We start from the raw sequence: 18,217 nt of genomic DNA, 5'->3' as shown, positions 1-18,217 counted from the left end.
TAGAATACGTTGTATCAGCATCAGGATACAACATACAGTAATCAGAGTAATGCATTAGTAACCAATGTGAAAGTACAGTATTAACATTTACATAGATTACCTTGCAGGAAAATGCAAAATGTAAATTAACAAATGTGTTCTAAACGTGGATAGACAAAGCAGACATGGCAAATATTTCATATATCCAAAGTTAATTTATTAACTCATTGATTTTAATCAGATATATAATATCCATTTACAACAATGATTTTAATCAGATATATAATATCCACTTTATACAACATTAAATACAATCATTTTTACAGCACGGCACACATTATGGATATTTCTTGTAAACTTGAGAGAAAGGCAGAATTATACAGAAATACATTGTTGAAAGGGAAACCAGTACAGTACATTTAATAACTCATTGATTTTAACCAGAAATATAATATCCATTTAAAACAAGGATTTTAATCAGATATATAATATCCATTTAAAACAATAAATATAATCATTTTACGGCTCACATTATGGAGCCTGAGATTTCATGCAAGGTAAGAGAGAAAGGCAGAATGATACAGAAAAACATTGTTGAAAGGAAACCAGTACAACTCAGTCAATATACCTTTGAATGATTTCAGTAATATTTTCTTCTGTTTCAACACATCTTTACTCATTAATTAATAATCATTGGCAAACAACATTCTCAACAAAGTTTATCAAATTTGCACTCTGTCTCACTCACACACACACACACACACACACACACACACACACACACACACACACACACACACACACACACACACACACACACACACACACACACACACACACACACACACACACACACACACACACACACACACACACACACACACACACACACACACACACACACACACACACACACACACACACTTCATTGGGCAGCGGTGGCCGAACGGTTTGCGGAGCGGTCTTGTTATCGGAAGGTCGCCAGTTCGAATCCCCGGACCGGCACGTTAAAATTACCACCGCTGAAGTGCCCTTGAGCAAGGCATTGAACCCCTACCATGTTCTATGAGCAGGGTCTGGCTGTAAACAAGCATCTCGAGCTTAGTCCATTCACCCTGGGTAAACAAAGAACTTTGCTTTGCTTTACACACACACACAACCGCTATCTATCCCCCAGATTCTGTTTCTGTAGAATGATGTGTGATGTGAACCTGGCCAATAAATCAGTCTCCTCATGATCCACCTGAAAAAGAAAAGCAACTTGGTGAAAAATACACATATTTAAATACATATTTGGACTTGTGCATATCATTGCTGTCAGGCAGAAGCCTTAAATTGTATCCCCAATAAATTAATCTAAATGCCCTATGTACTTCGCCATATGAAAGTAGCCAATCTACAAGCTCACAAAGCGTCATATCATTGTGCTTTGTGAGGTTGTAGATCTCTTATTTCTTCTTCTTCTTTTTTTAAAATGACATGCCCAACATGGAAGCCAGGTTGAAAGACCCCTTCGGGGGTTTGGCCACTTTTTATGTAAAAGGCCCCTTTAACCCCAGACGGATACAGGTCCAGTGGGCAGCGAAACAATGTGGACAGCTCAATGTTAAATGGTCATTTGTTTACAAAGTATAAATATATACATGATATATATGCGTGGCAGAGAAATTCCATACAGAGAGAAACTGAATGTGGACGCAAAGGCACGCTATCTGGAAAACACAACTCAACTGAGGATTATGATATGCTACCGCCGCTGACAGAAGTCAGTATTTATCACCATCTTGTTTATGGAATGAGCTTTTGCACCCTTGCTGAGTTGGGCGGGAACCCCTTTTGGTGTTAGCATTATGTTATGCTTTAGCTATTGAAAAATAGCAGATCTACAAGCTCATAGCGCGCCACCGAGTGGCGCGCTACGAGCTTGTAGGTCTGCTATTTTTGAAAAATCAAAGAACCACTGACTAGAAACATAGCTTTTTCAGAAAACTGTCAGGATGTAGAAGACATTTTTAGATGGGTTAACAACCTGGTTCTGGTTCCACTTCCACTGTAGCCACAGGACTCTCTGGTTCTAGTTCCACAGGACTCTCTGGTTCTAGTTCCACAGGACTCTCTGGTTCTATTTCCACAGGACTCTCTGGTTCTATTTCCACAGGACTCTCTGGTTCTATTTCCACAGGACTCTCTGGTTCAATTTCCACAGGACTCTCTGGTTCTATTACCACAGGACTCTCTGGTTCTAGTTCCACAGGACTCTCTGGTTCTAGTTCCACAGGACTCTCTGGTTCTATTTCCACAGGACTCTCTGGTTCTATTTCTACAGGACTCTCTGGTTCTCGTTTCACTGTAGCCTCTGGTTCTGATTCCACTGTAGCCTCTGGTTCTCGTTCCACTGTAGCCTCTGGTTCTCGTTCCACTGTAGCCTCTAGTTCTGGTTCCTCTGTAGCCACTGATTCTCGTTCCACTGTAGCCTCTAGTTCTGGTTCCTCTGTAGCCACTGATTCTCGTTCCACTGTAGCCTCTAGTTCTGGTTCCTCTGTAGCCACTGATTCTCGTTCCACTGTAGCCTCTAGTTCTGGTTCCTCTGTAGCCACTGATTCTCGTTTCACTGTAGCATTTCCTGATGTGCCAGCTTTCCTTTTCTTTGCCCTCATTCTCCGCTCTATGTTTTGTAGTGATGCGTTCAGTGATGCCTTCATTTTTTCAAGCTGAAGCTTTTCATAGGCTGGATCTGAAAAGAACAAAGTTTTGTTGCTTAGTTGTGTAACAAAAAATAAAAATAAAAAAATAACCTTGAGTACATTATTATTAAAGGACCAAGCAGTCCTGAAAGGACTTGGTCCTTTATTAAAGGACCAAGCAGTCCTGTGTTGTCTCTTTTCTTCCGCCAAAAATAGCAGTTCTGGCTGAACCGTGCAGTCGGTTTTCGCGAAATTTGGAGATATGGTAGAGGGCCATGCCAAACGGTGAGGATGCGAAGCCCACAACCATTGTCCAAAAGGTGGCGCAATATTGAAAATGCAAACTTTGACCACGCATAGCTCATGAACCGTTTGACCGTCAGCAATGAAACCTCGACACACATATGAGTCTCCTCATGCCGAACAAGAACGGTGCTCTTACTTTTGACCTCTGACCTCTAGATCACCCGCCATTTTGAATTATATGAAAATCAATTAAAATGCATCTCCTCCCAGGATCTTTGATCAAAATGCGACTGTGGCTCAAGAGGTAGAGCAGGTCGTCCAATGATCCATGGGTCGGCGGTTCGAATCCCGGCTCCTCCTGTCTACATGTCGAAGTGTCCTTGGGCAAGACACTGAACCCCATATTGCTCCCGATTTGCTGGTTGGTACCTTGCATGGCTTCCGCCGCAATCGGTGTATGAATGTGTGTGTGAATGGGTGAATGTAAAGCACCTTGGATAAAGGCGCTATATAAATGCACCATTTATGTCATGTTGTAGTCGCTGATTTGTAGTCATCAGGCAGGAAACCACAAGCCGGAATCATAAGTACCCAAAATAATTCCTGTGATCATAATTTTGGGGTCTACCCAATAAACCCCTTGATGCTGCGTAGTTTTGCAGATTTTTAAAATATACTGTAAATGTGAGTGTACTTTCCAGAGACTAGCGTCTGTATACCTTTGATATCCTACAGGGAAATTATATTTTTATTGGGTAGAGTAGACCCTAAATTTATGATCTTGGGGAATTATTTTGGGTACCTGACAGATCAGCGAATTCAATGACACCGGTCTGCAACAGGTCAGTCCAGATGCTGCAATTTCTGGTGAGAAACACTTAGAAATGAAGAATTCAGGAATGGTTACCTATGCTTCTCTCCTTCTTCATCTTGCGATTGCGCGCTAACAGTTGAGCTTTTTCTTTTGCTTTTGCTTTTTTACCTGAGACACAGAGACAAAAGTCAATGATTACTGTACAGCTAGCCTAAGAAACTACAGTACTAGGATTTCACAGCTAAGCTTCAAAAAGAAATTACTGAACAAAACAAACAAAAAAAGAAATGGTGAGACTAAAGGCCGGTCGAAACCAATGATGGGAAGCCGAGTTATTCTATTTATTATTTTTTTGTTTATTTTTAAAAATGTATTATTATTATTATTATTATTATTATTATTATTATCTTCTACAAATGGCAACGGTCTGCAACTGGTCAGTCCAGACTGCGGCAATGTCTGGTGGGAACTGGCTTTAACACTTGGAAGCGAGTTTCTAGTAGAAATGAAGAATTCAAGAATGATTACCTTTTCTTCTCTTCTTCCTCGTCCAGGCCCTCGTCATCTCCCTCTCGTGTTTGACCATGTCTTTGATCGAAGACACTGCACCTTTCACTTTTTTAGAACCTGAGACAGAGAGACAACCGACAATGATTACGGCTAGCCTAAGAAACTACAGTACTAGGATTTTCACAGCTAAGCTGAGTTGAGACTAAAGGCCAGTCGAAACCAATGATTCGCACTTTCCACTTTGCATTGCTGTTTTCAAAGACATTTCTAATTATCACACGTCAGTAGCCACCAGCTGCATAAGGTGTTTTTATTTTAAGATTTTCGTTATAGAGGGCATGTATGAATGAATAGTTTATTTCGGTGCGCTACATTTACATGGTAAGTTTCATCATTTGCATTTAAGTTTTTACAAAGAGATGGCACCGAAAAGGTCTAGGCTGAAGCCGAAGCTCATTTTGCCTAGCCTTTTTTAAGAAAAGAAACGAAATACAAAGTTAATATAAAGAAAAGAAACAAAATACAAAGGAAATAAATAAAGCATTTTTTTGTTTAATAATGATAATAATAATGATCTTATGATAATGTTTTATATCTATTTAATACCCTACTTTTAAATAGCTTTTAAAATGTTATAAGTGATGTGCATAGCTTTAGTTCATTATAATGTTTTAAGGCATATTTTACTTATTAACCAGGGATCCTTTTAACACTTGGAAGTAAATTTCTACTAAAAATGAAGAGTTCAGGAATGGTTACCTGTGCTGCTGCTCTTCTTCTTCATCTTTCTTAATTTCTTCTGCTTGCGTATCTCTAGGATCATAGACTCTGCTCTGAGCTTCTGATCCTGCTGAGTCTGTGCTCTCTGCCTCCACATCTGAGCAACAAAAGGGGCATGTTACACACCAACACCACAAGCCCTAACGAAATAACGCTCAGAGCACTAAAGATATTTATGACTTATAACTGTTAAAAGCTTGAACTAACTCACCAGTTTCTCTTCTCCAGGCAAATTCCTCCAAATCTCTGCCATCCTGCTACTGATCTGTCCAAACACTGTAGATCAGAAATACAGACTGACTTAGTGCTAGTTCCATTCAATTCATTACAGTTAAAGGTCCAGTCCAGTCAGTCATCTAAGTTATCTGATATATTTATATACTTCTTATAGTTTTGTATAATAAACATATTCTAAAATAAAAACAGTGCTTTCTTATCTGTTATCCTGACATTATGTAAGATGAGAGCTTTATTGATCTTGTGAGAGAAACTCAGTCGCAAGAGACAGTAATGAAAGTGCTATAGATACAGCATGATGGAAAGACATCAAAGCAAAACCATTGGTAAGTTGGCAAGAGGAAAATAAATAAGTACAATAGTTCTGGAAACCTTTAGGTTGTGATTAATTTGTGATGTTGGCTATAATGTGGTCATCTTCTTGTAAGTAAATATGATCAGACAAGAGTTTTGTTTTTATTATTATTTGGATACCTTTTGTTCACACACTTAGGTTCAGCACTGAAATGTTGGGATAGATGTTAAAATGTTAGATTGATTCATTAACAAAAAAGATATACATAATAATAACTAGTCCATACCCGGGAATTTGCACACTCAAAGTTGGGTTATCCACTGTGCATTGCAAAGTAGGAGCAACTATTAGCACCATTCAAGTGAATTAATCATTATTTTACACACACACACACATATGTGAATCTGCGTGCGAATGCTATGAAAATGATATCCAAAGCACCGTCCTCCAGCTCATAAAACGTAGTGTTTGTGGACAAGGGCCGTAAATGAAAGTCCTTTCTAAGTTTGCAGGCTAGCGTTGTCTGTGTGGCAATGGCCGACACTCGCCAGCAGCTGGACATGAGCAGCAGTCATCCCACAGCTTGCGGGGCTGTAATGATGATGGCGACGGCTGTAACCGTGACGATGACAGTTCACAATAAACAGCTTATATTTTGGGAAAGTGAATAACTGGCATTGTTGTTTGGTGCATATGATGATGGTCAATGTCGGTGTGCAAATTCAGATGAATTGCTCCAGCAACCGAGGTGAACGGGGCAGAATAGACAGGTTTTGAGGACAGAATTCCTGAGGACGGATTTTGAAGACAGAGGTTTGCTTATTCACAGTAGGATAATAATAATAATAATAATAAATGAAATGTTTACGTTGTTTGTTTCCAGTCTTAAGTGCTTTTGCTCCCCCGGACTCCTTACAGAACATCTGGTACCCTGTAAGGGGCATTGCTTTCTTGGGCTGTTTGAATGAAGACAGAGGAATATGAGATTCAAAGATGTATTTATTTGTCATATTTTAGACATCAACTAGAATGTCTGCCCACAATTACACAATCGCGTGCGCACACACACACACACACACACACACAATGGGGCTTTAACATTACCTTCTTTATTTCCTTCTGAGTCTTATCCTTCTTTTTCTTCTTTTCCTTCTTAGGATCGTTTTCAGGATGGTGGAATGAGAACGGTAACGGAGCAGGTGGGCCCATGGCATACATAGGACCCACATGTTTGAAGGTGTACATACCGGAGGTGCCTGGAAGAAGAAACCCTGTACAGAGAATGAGAATAATTTAAATACAGAATCGGATATAACTCCACGCATACTGAACCAGTTACTACATTATGAGGATAATCAATGTAGCCAATAGGTTGTGTGCTTATTTTTGTACATTTGCACGTGCAGTTTAAGCACAGTGTTGTTTTGTAATTCTGTTATTACATATTTTGTTCAATTGTACTTTAATTACCTATATCAGTCCTAGCTGGAGAAAGGACTAGGTTTCTTCTAAATCAACATTTATCTTATTAGATGGCTTTGTTGAATACTTATTTACTTACTTATTTGCAGTACTTGTTGCCTATTTATGTTAATGCTTATTTGTTCACATATGCTATATGTACATAATTTAGAAAGATATGTGTAATTTGCTTGTCCCCAGATGCTGAGTTAATTAACTCTTTGAGCAGGTATTCATTCATTCATTCTTATTATTTTGAAGACCGGAAGTTAAAACGGCTGTGTGAAGTTGTCTCGTGATCTTATTTTAATTTACCCGAAACGTACATTTTGTAACCGTGTTCGTGATCATCGACACTTTTATGGCCCATGAATAAAGCTTGTTTTGGAAAAAAACGCAATCTGTGAAAAGAATCCGAGATAAATGCATTTAAAAAAATCTGTTCTGCTGGAGGGAGACAGCTGGCTGACGTTTGACTTCCGTTTATTTCTTGTTTACTCGATCGCCTAGCAACCGAGAGTTATTCAGACAGTGGCAACGAGTACGATCTAACTTAAACAATAAAAAACACAAAATCTCGCCTTTCTTGCCTTTGACAAGTTATCTCGTCTTTGGCGAATTAACACAATGTAAACACATCTACTGCATCATGTTCACCCACCTTCAGGTCCTGTAATGTGCTGCTGTTCCATGGCCTTGTCCCTGTCCTTATCCTTCTTCGGCTTGACATACATCCTCGACTCACCCCGGTAAATGAAGTTTTCACGGCCTCTTTTCTTCTTCTTGTGTGAGTTGCTACTACCAAGTGATTCCTAATTTAAAATAAGACAGTGTGTTTATACGTAATGGCTCACAGAAATCAGTGACGTCTTTAAAAAAATGTAACGTGTGAAATTATCTGAGCTGATAACCTAGCATCTTTAAAGCTGTCTAATTAAAAGATAGACCATGGTTGTGCAAAGATGAAGATTTTACCGTGGGCCGTTAAACTATACCAAACAGTACTGAAGTAAAAAATACTAGACTTACAACTATAGAGTTCATTCCATCACAAGTTGAGCTTAGCTATGAAGAGCGACCAGTTTGCAGGAGTATCTGTCATCCAAACCGAGAGTGACTGAAGATCACTTTTACTTAGTCCTGGCAAACTAATTTCTATGAGGTGTCCAAAGCACCATATTAAATGTCCTAAGAAACTCTAACCTGGGTTCCAGCCTGATTCTCTGTGTTAGTTGCGGAAATCTGTTTGGCATCTATCCCCTTTCCCCGATAGGACGTAGCGCATGGAGGGAACAGGTTATTTCAACCAGTTCCACCCCCCCCCCCCCCCCCCCCCCATCAGGGGTCCCGGCTCACCAGGGGGAGGCAATATAGTATAGTGTGAAACCGAATCATTTCAAGACGTGACGGCTCACGGCAAAGAACCAGCTCTTATGAATCAATTGTTCAAGACCGACCCACCACTACTGCTCTCTCTCCATCCTCTCGTCCTCCATACTCTCCTCGCTACCCTACCTGGATTCCTTCCCCTCACGCCTCACCTGACACTGCAAACTCATCCTTTCTCTCCACTATCTCATCTGCATTTGACCATCACTGTCCTCTCTTTTCCAGCCCAGCACAACCATGTCCACCCCCTCCCTGGCTATCTGAAACCCTCAGAGCTGAACGAACACCTCAGGGCAGACAAAAGGAAGTGGCATATAAGACGAAGCAACCAGATGACCTCTCCCACTTTAACTCACTCTTTTCTGCCTTCTCCCTCTCACTATCCACTTCTAATCCTGTACCACTAACCCAAGGACGCTCTGCTCCCCTTCATTACCTCCATCATCAACAAATCGGTAACCTCAGGCTGGGCCCCATCTGCCTTCAAGTCAGCTAGAGTAATATAATGCCACTCAAAAGAAAAAAGAAAAAAGCTCTTGACGCCTCAAAACAGAAAAACCTGCTGGATCCCAACCAGTCAGGATTCAAACCGGCCCACTCCATGGAAACTGCACTCCTTGTAGTCACAGAAGCACTTACATGCTGGCTAGGCTCTGCAGTCCTGATTCTTCTCAAGATCTACCAGCAGAATTTGAACCACCTGCTGCTCCTGGACACCCTCACTGACCTAGGCATCGCTGGGACGGCACTAAAGTGGTTCTCCTCCTACCTAACCGACCGGACCTACCAGGTTTCTTGGAACCCTCAGAACCCTCCTAACTGGGGTCCCACAGGGATATGTACTTGGTTCACTCCGTTTCTCCCTGTACACAAATGGCTCTATTTTCACCCTAAACCACTTTGCCTTTTTTCTTTTACTATTTAGAAAAACATTTTTGAATAGTTAAAATAGCCAATCTACATCGACACGAAGGCTGCTTCATCTCTCCTTGAGTGCCTGTCACTTCCTTGTGTTCATTGTGTTTATAATAGTTTAGTCAAATAAGTTATTTGACTTGTGCGCAATTCCATTTGCTCGTTCAGTTTCATCACCCCATAGCGCAGCAAATGCGGTTTAATCCGATTTCCCGAACTTTCAGCCTAGCTCCTTAACTAGACATTAGCTATATCAAAACTTGACTATTGTAACTCTCTCCTTACTGGCCTACCGGCATGTGCACTTAAGCCTCTCCAATTGATCCAGAATGCTGCAGCACGCTTGGTCTTCAACCAGCCCAAATTCTCACGTCTCTCCCCTTCTCCGCTCTCTCCATTGGCTCCCGGACCGGTTGCTGCCCGCACAGAGTACAAAACATTGATGCTGGCCTACAAAGCAACCAAATGGAACCCCCATATCTTCAAAGTCTGATCCAACCCTACAACTCACCCGCTCACTCCCTTCTGGCTCCAAAACTATGGAATGAACTTGCAATTGCAATCAGAGCTGCAGACTCACTCCCAATCTTCCGCCGTTGTCAGAAAACTCACCTCCTCTGCTGTCATCCATGCTGTCATCCATGCTGGTAAAACTCTTCTCTTCTGTTCAGGAGAACAAACCACATTTCCGTCTTCTGAATTCGTCTATAAACAGAAACAGACATTATATTGTTGAGCATTATTATTCTTTCAGTTTTCTAGTAGCATTTTTTCGTACCCATAACGAGTACCGATCCAATATCAGTGTGTAATTTAAACACATCTAGGATAGTATGTGGTCCTCAAAGTGTGGTCCAGGGACCCTCAAGGCCTATTCATAGTTGAGTTTTCGGTGATGAGGTGACCACCGCTATCACCGAAAACTACAACATAATATCACTGAGCCCTCTGTGGGGGAACGCACAGAGGAACAGGGAGACGGGCTCGCAGTATAGCCAGCCTGTCTGCCTCCCGTAGCTCCCCCCGTTCCCCTGCCTCCCCGTTCCTCTGTCTCCACACACACACACACACACACTGCACGGCCAGGAGGACACAGGACAGCACTGCCCGGCTTTGCTCCGTGGTCGTTTTGCGAGCTGAGCTCCCAGTGTATAAAGAGCGGGAGAACAAGAGAACAAAGGAATGAAATAATAGAGACAGCGATAGAAATAGAATAATAGGAAAGGAACAGATATTAGCTGTACACGGACGCACGCACACACGCACGCACGCACACACGCACACACGGACGGAGTGCAAAACATACTCTCTCCCCATGCCTTCGGCCTGGTGGAGACAACAAATGGAACCAAACGGACCATTTGGTTCCATTGGTATACTTTCAGAGTTATGGTGATCCTTGAAATTAAAAGGTTTGAGAACCACTTCTAGGGATAAATGAGAATTCCATTAATAATTGCGAAAGTCAGTAAAATAAAAAAATGTAACATCAACTGAAGCGTTCAAAATACAACGTTGTACTTTCAAGAAACTGTGAAAATATTTAAAAAATAGCAGATCTACAAGCTTTTATTTTAAATAACCTTGGTTTCTTGTACCTGATGGTCATTGATAGACTGGGATTCTCCAAGTAGCTTCTGGAGAGCTGCTGCATCGATGGGATCCACATCAGGGACATAGCTGGACGCTCTCGAAGGATACACCTGCCCTGTCGTGATTCCTACAGCTTTTATAGAACCTGACACACAGAGACAACCGACAATGATTACGGTTAGCCTAAGAAACTACAGTACTAGGATTTTCACAGGTAAGCTTCAAAAAGAAATTACCTGAACAAAAAAAAGAATAATAATCTTGGAGTCTAAAGGCCAGTCCAAGCCAAGGATTCGCAACGCAACTAGTTGCAACTGCAACTCTTTGCAACTACTTGCAACCATTATCTACAAATGGCACTGGTCTGCAACTGGTCAGACCAGACCGCTGCAATTTCTTGCGACTTCCAGCTGGGACAAGTCGAAGGTACCAGGCGACTGTTTGCTTCGTTCACGTCGCCCTGTTTGCCTCATTCGCGCCCACCCGTTTACGTGAAGTCTCGTATTTGCATTGACTTTTTATGTAATCGCGCCGCTTGAACTATCCAGGTTTGAATGTAGCTTTACCTTCGGGACATGATTTGGGAGGTCCGCTAGTAGGCTGACCTGGCATGCCTGGAGGAACGCTTGCAGGTCCAGGAAGAGGCATACTTGGACCTACCATGCCTGCAAACATAAATGCTATACATGAGAACAGAATGGTTTTATTGGTTTACAAATGGGGAGGCAGCACACCAAATAATGCCATCTTGAAGAAAAAAATCCCTTCGCTAGTTCGAGATCTGTAGCTCTCTTCCCCCTCCCTCGAGTGGTGGTAGATTATATTATTGATAATTATTGATATATTATATAACAGATATAAGAAGTACACTGTCATTTAACTTTGAGAGTGTAACCAAATGGATCTGCTCGTTCCGTTTTGTACCTTGAAACACCTACAGTATAGAGCTGAGCTAGAAAACATAATTCCTGCTACTATATCATTTATGAGCAACAAAATGTGTTCCTATTGCTTTGCAAAGGGTTTGTATATTGTACTTTGCTGAGTCCCTGCGGTCAGTTGAGTTGGAGCTGTATGAATAAAACCAAACAGCCAAAACATTTACTTGGCTCCAGAAAACATCAATGTTGATTGGCTGACATGATGGGTGGAGTAGGGGGGAAGCGAAAGTCGCTTCAGTTGGATTTGTCCAGCTGGGACAAGTCAAAGATATCAGGCGACCGCTCGCTTCGTTCATGTCTCGTCTTTGCATTGACTTTGTATGTAATCGCGCTGCTTGAACTATCCAGGTTTGAATGTAGCTTTACCTTCGGGACATGTTTTGGGAGGTCCGTTGGTAGGCTTCCCTGGCATGCCTGGAGGAACGCTTGCAGGTCCAGGAGGAGGCATACTTGGACCTACCATGCCTGCAAACATAAATGCTATACATGAGAACAGAATGGTTTTATTGGTTTACAAATGGGGAGGCAGCACACCAACATAATCACATCTTGTCACCAGGGGTCTCTGTTCAGCCTTCATAGAACTTCTTTGTTTGAAACTATTGTGTTTTCTTTAGTTGATAATTCTGTAGAACAAAAATATATAAATTATGGAAAACAACAAATGACTCAAGTCATTATATATCAGCTTGCATTCCATTCTCTTGCATATTGGACCTTAGTGGGGCTTTCTGTAGTTGCGTGTGCAGTCTCTAGTCATGGTGCGGTGGGGGAGAGGAGAGCGGGCTTAGCGTCCCATTGACCGTGGGGCTTAGTGTCCCATTGGCCGTATAGGGCTAGTCTCCCATTGGCTCGGAGGCCAGCCAATCGTGAAAATCTCGCCACTTCATCGCTATTCGCTACTAGCACTGATAAGCTTTGCAAGCTGATAAAGTTGTTTCCAGTTGTTTCAATCGCTTCACTTTGGTTATGCAGGTCAGCATTGGTAAAAAAAAAAAAAAAGGAAAACATCCCTTCGCTCGTTCGAGATCTGTAGCTCTCTTCCCTCTCCCTCGAGTGATTGTATATTATATTATTGGTGATTATTGATATATTATGTAACAGATTACTGTATGTAATCGCGCCGCTTGACACATCCAGGTTTCAATGTAGCTTTACCTTTGGGACATGATTCGGGAGGTCTGTTGGTAGGCTTCTCTGGCATGCCTGGAGGAACGCTTGCTGGTCCGGGAGGAGGCATACTTGGAACTACCATGCCTGCAAACATAAATGCTATACATGAGAACAGAATGGTTTACAAATGGGGAGGCAGCACAGCAACATAATCACATGTTGTCACCAGGGGTCTCTGTTCAGCCTTCATACAACTTCTTTGTTTGAAACTATTGCGTTTTCTTTAGTCGATAATTCTGTAGAACAAAAATATATAAATTATGGAAAACAACAAATGACTCAAGTCATTATATATCAGCTTGCATTCCATTCTCTTGCATATTGGGCCTTAGTGGGGCTTCCTGTAGTTGCGTGTGCAGTCTCTAGTCATGGTGCGGTGGGGGAGAGGAGAGCGGGCTTCCCATTGACCGTGGGGCTTAGTGTCCCATTGGCCGTATAGGGCTAGTCTCCCATTGGCTTGGAGGCCAGCCAATCGTGAAAATCTCGCCACTACATCGCTACTAGCACTCAGGGCTATCACTGATAAGCTCTGCAAGCTGATAAAAATAACTCACCATGCTGTCTGCTATAGTTAGCAGTTAGGTGCATTCAAACCTAAAGATATACTTTATTTGTTTCCAGTTGTTTCAATCGCTTCACTTTGGTTAATGCCGGTAAAAAAAATGTAAAAAAAATCCCTCCGCTCGTTCGAGATCTGTAGCTCTCTTCCCCCTCCCTCGAATGATGGTATATTATATTATTGGTGATTATTGATATATTATATAACAGATTACTGTATGTAATCGCGCCGCTTGACCTATCCAGGTTTGAAAGTAGCTTTACCTTTGGGACATGATTTGAGAGGTCCGTTGGTAGGCTTCCCTGGCAGGCCTGGAGGAACGCTTGCTGGTCCGGGAGGAGGCATACTTGGAACTACCATGCCTGCAAACATAAATGCTATACATGAGAACAGAATGGTTTCAAAATGGGGAGGCAGCACAGCAACATAATCACATCTTGCCACCAGGGGTCTCTGTTCAGCCTTTATACAACTTCTTTGTTTGAAACTATTGTGTTTTCTTTAGTCGATAATTCAGTAGAAATACATATTATGGAGGAAAAAAAAGAACTCACCATGTTGTCTGCTAGCTTGAGCAAAGTTGGCTTGAGCTGGTCCTGGACCAGCTCTTGGTACAGCTCCAGGCCTAGTGGAAGGTGGCATGTTGGGCATGGGTTGCTGCTGCATGCCTGGCATGGGCCTCTTGCCTTGCACAGCCATCAGCAGGTGCTCTGGTAGAGGCTGACGGCGTCTCAGCATCTTGTAGGCCTTGATCTGGGCGCTGAATTGGTGCAGCTGGTTCTGGTTGAAAAGACTGTGTTGATCTGAACCACCTGGTCCCCCTCCCGCACCACCAACGCTACTGTGATCTGAGCCCCCCAATGGAGAGGGGTAACATAGGAAGAACAAGAGAGGAAATATGGTCAGTTAACGACCAGGGATAAGCTGGAAGTGTCTTATAGTGTCTTCATATGATGTAGGAAAACACATTTTACCAAAACTACTAGACGCAGGTGAAGATCATTCACATAATAATAATAACATCACATAATTCTTCCAGGGGAGATTAACAGTGGCTTGCCAGCATTTAATTATCTGTATACTGTTGCAAAACATGTCAACTGCCACAGTAAGTCCTCTATAATTCCTTGTAGCTCTGTTTTGGGTTCTGGGTTAGGTTCTGGGTTTGATTCTGGGCAAAGAGTAGTTGAGTTGACGTTAATATTTTTGTGATCCACCTAGTCAAAGTTAGCGGTAGAATTTTGGCAGCCCCAAGCAAGATTGGGATTCGGGCCCCCGAAACAAATATTTCATATTTGTTCAATTGTACTTTAATTTACCTATATCTATACCCAAGTCCTAGCTGGAGAAAGGACTAGGTTCCTACCATATTTATTTGCATCTTATTTATTTGTATAGGTACTTGCCTATTTATGTTCATGCTTACATATGCTATGTACATCATTTAGAAAGATATGTGCCCTTTGCTTGTCCCCAGATGCTGAGTTGTTTAAATATGCCTTTAAAGTCTTTGAATTAAGACGATGTAAACTCATCTACTGCATCATGTTCACCCACCTCCAGATCCTTTACTGTGATTCTTCCCTCTTCCACTCTTCTCCTTGTTCCTGTCCATCACCTTCATCGTCGTACTCTTCTTGCTCTCCTTCTTGGACAGATGATCATTTTTCAGTGTGTTTACACATAATGGCTCACAGAAATCAGTGAGGTCTTCGAAAAAGTATAAAATGATCTGAGCTGATAACCTAGCATCTTTAAATCTGTAAATGGAACGAGCGTTGTGCATTTAGAACTTGTAGATAGCACTTATAACACATGAATAGCACTTACACCAACTGTAATTTCACATTTTGAAAATAACACAAGAAGGTTAGAAGAACTGACGGTCTGCGTGCATCACTGCACTTTCTCACCTTGGGGGTGGGGGCAATCTGTCCTGATGACGTCCCACCATTTGCACTGGATCTTTTGGGGGCTCTGGATCTGCTCACTGCCGATTGGAACAAAATGCAATTAATGGATTTGTTTTTACGTAAACTTGTTAAATTAAATTTCAGAGACCTCCTAACTCTGAGAGAATACAATGGATCCTTGCGAGCCCATTTGGTTCCATTTGTACACTCTCAGTGTTACAGACCCTGTAAGGGTCCATTTGGTTCCATGTGTACACTCTCAGAGTTACAGACCTATAAGGGTTCATTTGGAACCCCCTCAAGGAACCCTGAGGCTCCCTCTGGACCTCACGTTGGGACCCACTGAATGAAGGAATGAGGATACAGATTGCTTTTCAAAACAGAGCGTTTTGTTGCCATTGAGCGTCTTTCCTAAGTTTGGAAGTCCTACTGTGTAACATCCATCTGTAGTGTTGTTTATATAGCAATACCTATGGGCCTGTCTGTCTGTCTGTCTGTCTGTCTGTCTGTCTGTCTGTCTGTCTGTCTGTCTGTCTGTCTGTCTGTCTGTCTGTCTGTCTGTCTGTCTGTCTGTCTGTTGGAACTGCAATTCCCAGAATTTAGTTCAAAACAAAAACAACAGAATAGGCCATATTGTTAAGAAATATTGTTAAGAAATTGGCCCTCTTCCTTACTTCTTAAATGATTACTAAAGATACTAATATCAGTTTCATTCTTGTCAAACAGAGTCTGTGTTAATGATACTAGTGCTGATATTGTGCATGTTGGCTCACTGGAACCACTCTGGTACACCAGTGGGTCTCAAAATGTGGTCCAGGGACCCTTGTTGTTCCTTAAATAAATAAATGGACCCTTCACGCGTACGTACGCACGCACGCACGCACGCACGCACGCGCGCGCGCACACGCACACACACACACACACACACACACACACACACACACACACACACACACACACACACACACACACACACACACACACACACACACCTTTAGGTGAAGGGGAGGCAGCTGTAATCCATGCTGTCATCCATGCTGGTAAAACTCTTCTCTTCTGTTCAGGAGAACAAACCACACTTCTGTCTTCTGAGTTTGTCTATAAACAGAAATTAGCATTATTATTCCATTAGTTTTCTAGGAGCATTTTTCATTACCTATAACAAGTACCAATCCAATACCCATGTGAAATTTAAACATATCTAGGATTGTATGTGGTTCTCAAAGTGTGGTCCTCTCGGTTCCTTAAGGTGGTTCGGTTCGATATGGACCTTCACAGGTCTGTATCAGAATTTTGTCCGAATTTTATTGAGAGGATGGCCCCTTGAGATGCAGCATCTCGTTTTAGAGGGGGTCCTATACATACAGCTACAACATTACAGCAGTGCAAGTACACAGTACTAAATACACATAGGTGCAACATAACATACAGTACAAATACACAGGACATACACATACAGGTACAGTTAGCTTGCTTGTTTTCAAATGCATGTTGTAGTTACTTTAACAAATGTTACCTGTGTAACTTCCCCTCTAAGGGTTTCTAAGCTCTGCGAGTCTCCCTCCTGCAGGATGTTAAGCTTGGAGCGGGCCAGGTGTAGTGGGGTCCTCCCGGCTCGATCCAGGGCGTCCACGCGTGCTCCTGCACAGTAACATTACATCAAGGATATAATATTCTCTGAAGACATTTACATTAGTAAATGGTTAACCGCTTCAATATATATATCGTCGTTACCTTGATGGTGGTATTGCGGTGACGGAGAAGGTTCTGCCATGAGATACATAGGACCCACAAGACTGTGGGTGACCACAGGGTGGGTGACCACAGGGACCACAACAGGGTGGGTGACCACAGGGCCCACAACAGGGTGAGTGACCACAGGACCCACAACAGGGTGGGTGACCACTCTGGAGGTGTCTGGATGCGACCATGTACAGAAGAGATGTGACAAATTAAGCTAAAGACACAAGTTTAAATACAGAATCTGATCTCACTTCACACATACTGAACCAATTACTACATTATGAGGATAATATATAAGTATATAACTTATATTATATAAGTTTAGTTATATAGCCATATGGCCTACAAAGCCAAAGTGCAGTAACTACGAACACAAATTTCACTGAAAATGGGTTTCAAAGAAAGCAATAAGGTACACCCGCACACTGTGTATCTGCTCGGCACAAGAGTATTGTCTTATTTAATGAAGCAACGTTTCAATCATTTCAGTTACATTCTAAAAATCATTATACGAGAAAAGATGTAAAGACTAATGGTTGTACAAATACATTAGGAAATCAACATAGTCAACAATAAGAGACAAAAAGTCACTGAAAATGGGTTTAAAAGTGTTTCAACTGGTCAGCCAAATGAGATATCGGCATAAGTGATATTACACTTGTTCTTGAGGTAATTGTTTATCCCCCAAAATCCCAATGGCTAATTTCACTTTTGGGATATACATAGTTGGAGTGTCCAAACACATAAGTTACTGCACTTTGGCTTTGTAGGGTTTTTTTTATTTTTATAAATTACCGTAGTTCACAATACTGAGAGCAAAGTTAATCAATGTCCATTCATTGTCCAGGTTAATCAAGAAGCTGACCAACCTATGCTCTCATTTTCATCGCTGGAAGAAAAGTGGATGGCTGTTCTTCCCTCGTGATCTGCAGCACAGGGGTCAATTTTGTCTTGTAGAAGCTTTTGCACTGCAAGGGCATAATTC

General features: G+C 41.9%; 1 protein-coding gene across 1 annotated transcript; it reads right to left on the bottom strand.

Moving 5' to 3' along the window:
* Positions 1-1,103: 1,103 nt before the first annotated feature.
* LOC306936956 (uncharacterized protein) lies at positions 1,104-5,275 on the bottom strand. Its single transcript, XM_079520622.1, has 6 exons — positions 5,225-5,275; positions 4,993-5,110; positions 4,252-4,350; positions 3,817-3,891; positions 2,009-2,713; positions 1,104-1,222 (listed from the first exon to the last, which is right to left on the bottom strand). The coding sequence occupies exons 1-6, from the start codon at positions 5,264-5,266 to the stop codon at positions 1,212-1,214; spliced, it is 1,050 nt and encodes a 349-aa protein (XP_079376748.1). The 5' UTR covers positions 5,267-5,275; the 3' UTR covers positions 1,104-1,211.
* Between the last annotated feature and the right edge of the window lie 12,942 nt (positions 5,276-18,217).

Source organism: Electrona antarctica, assembly GCF_951216825.1.
Source record: "Electrona antarctica genome assembly, chromosome: 14".
NCBI lineage: Eukaryota > Metazoa > Chordata > Actinopteri > Myctophiformes > Myctophidae > Electrona > Electrona antarctica.
This window is presented reverse-complemented; position numbering and strand designations above follow the sequence as displayed.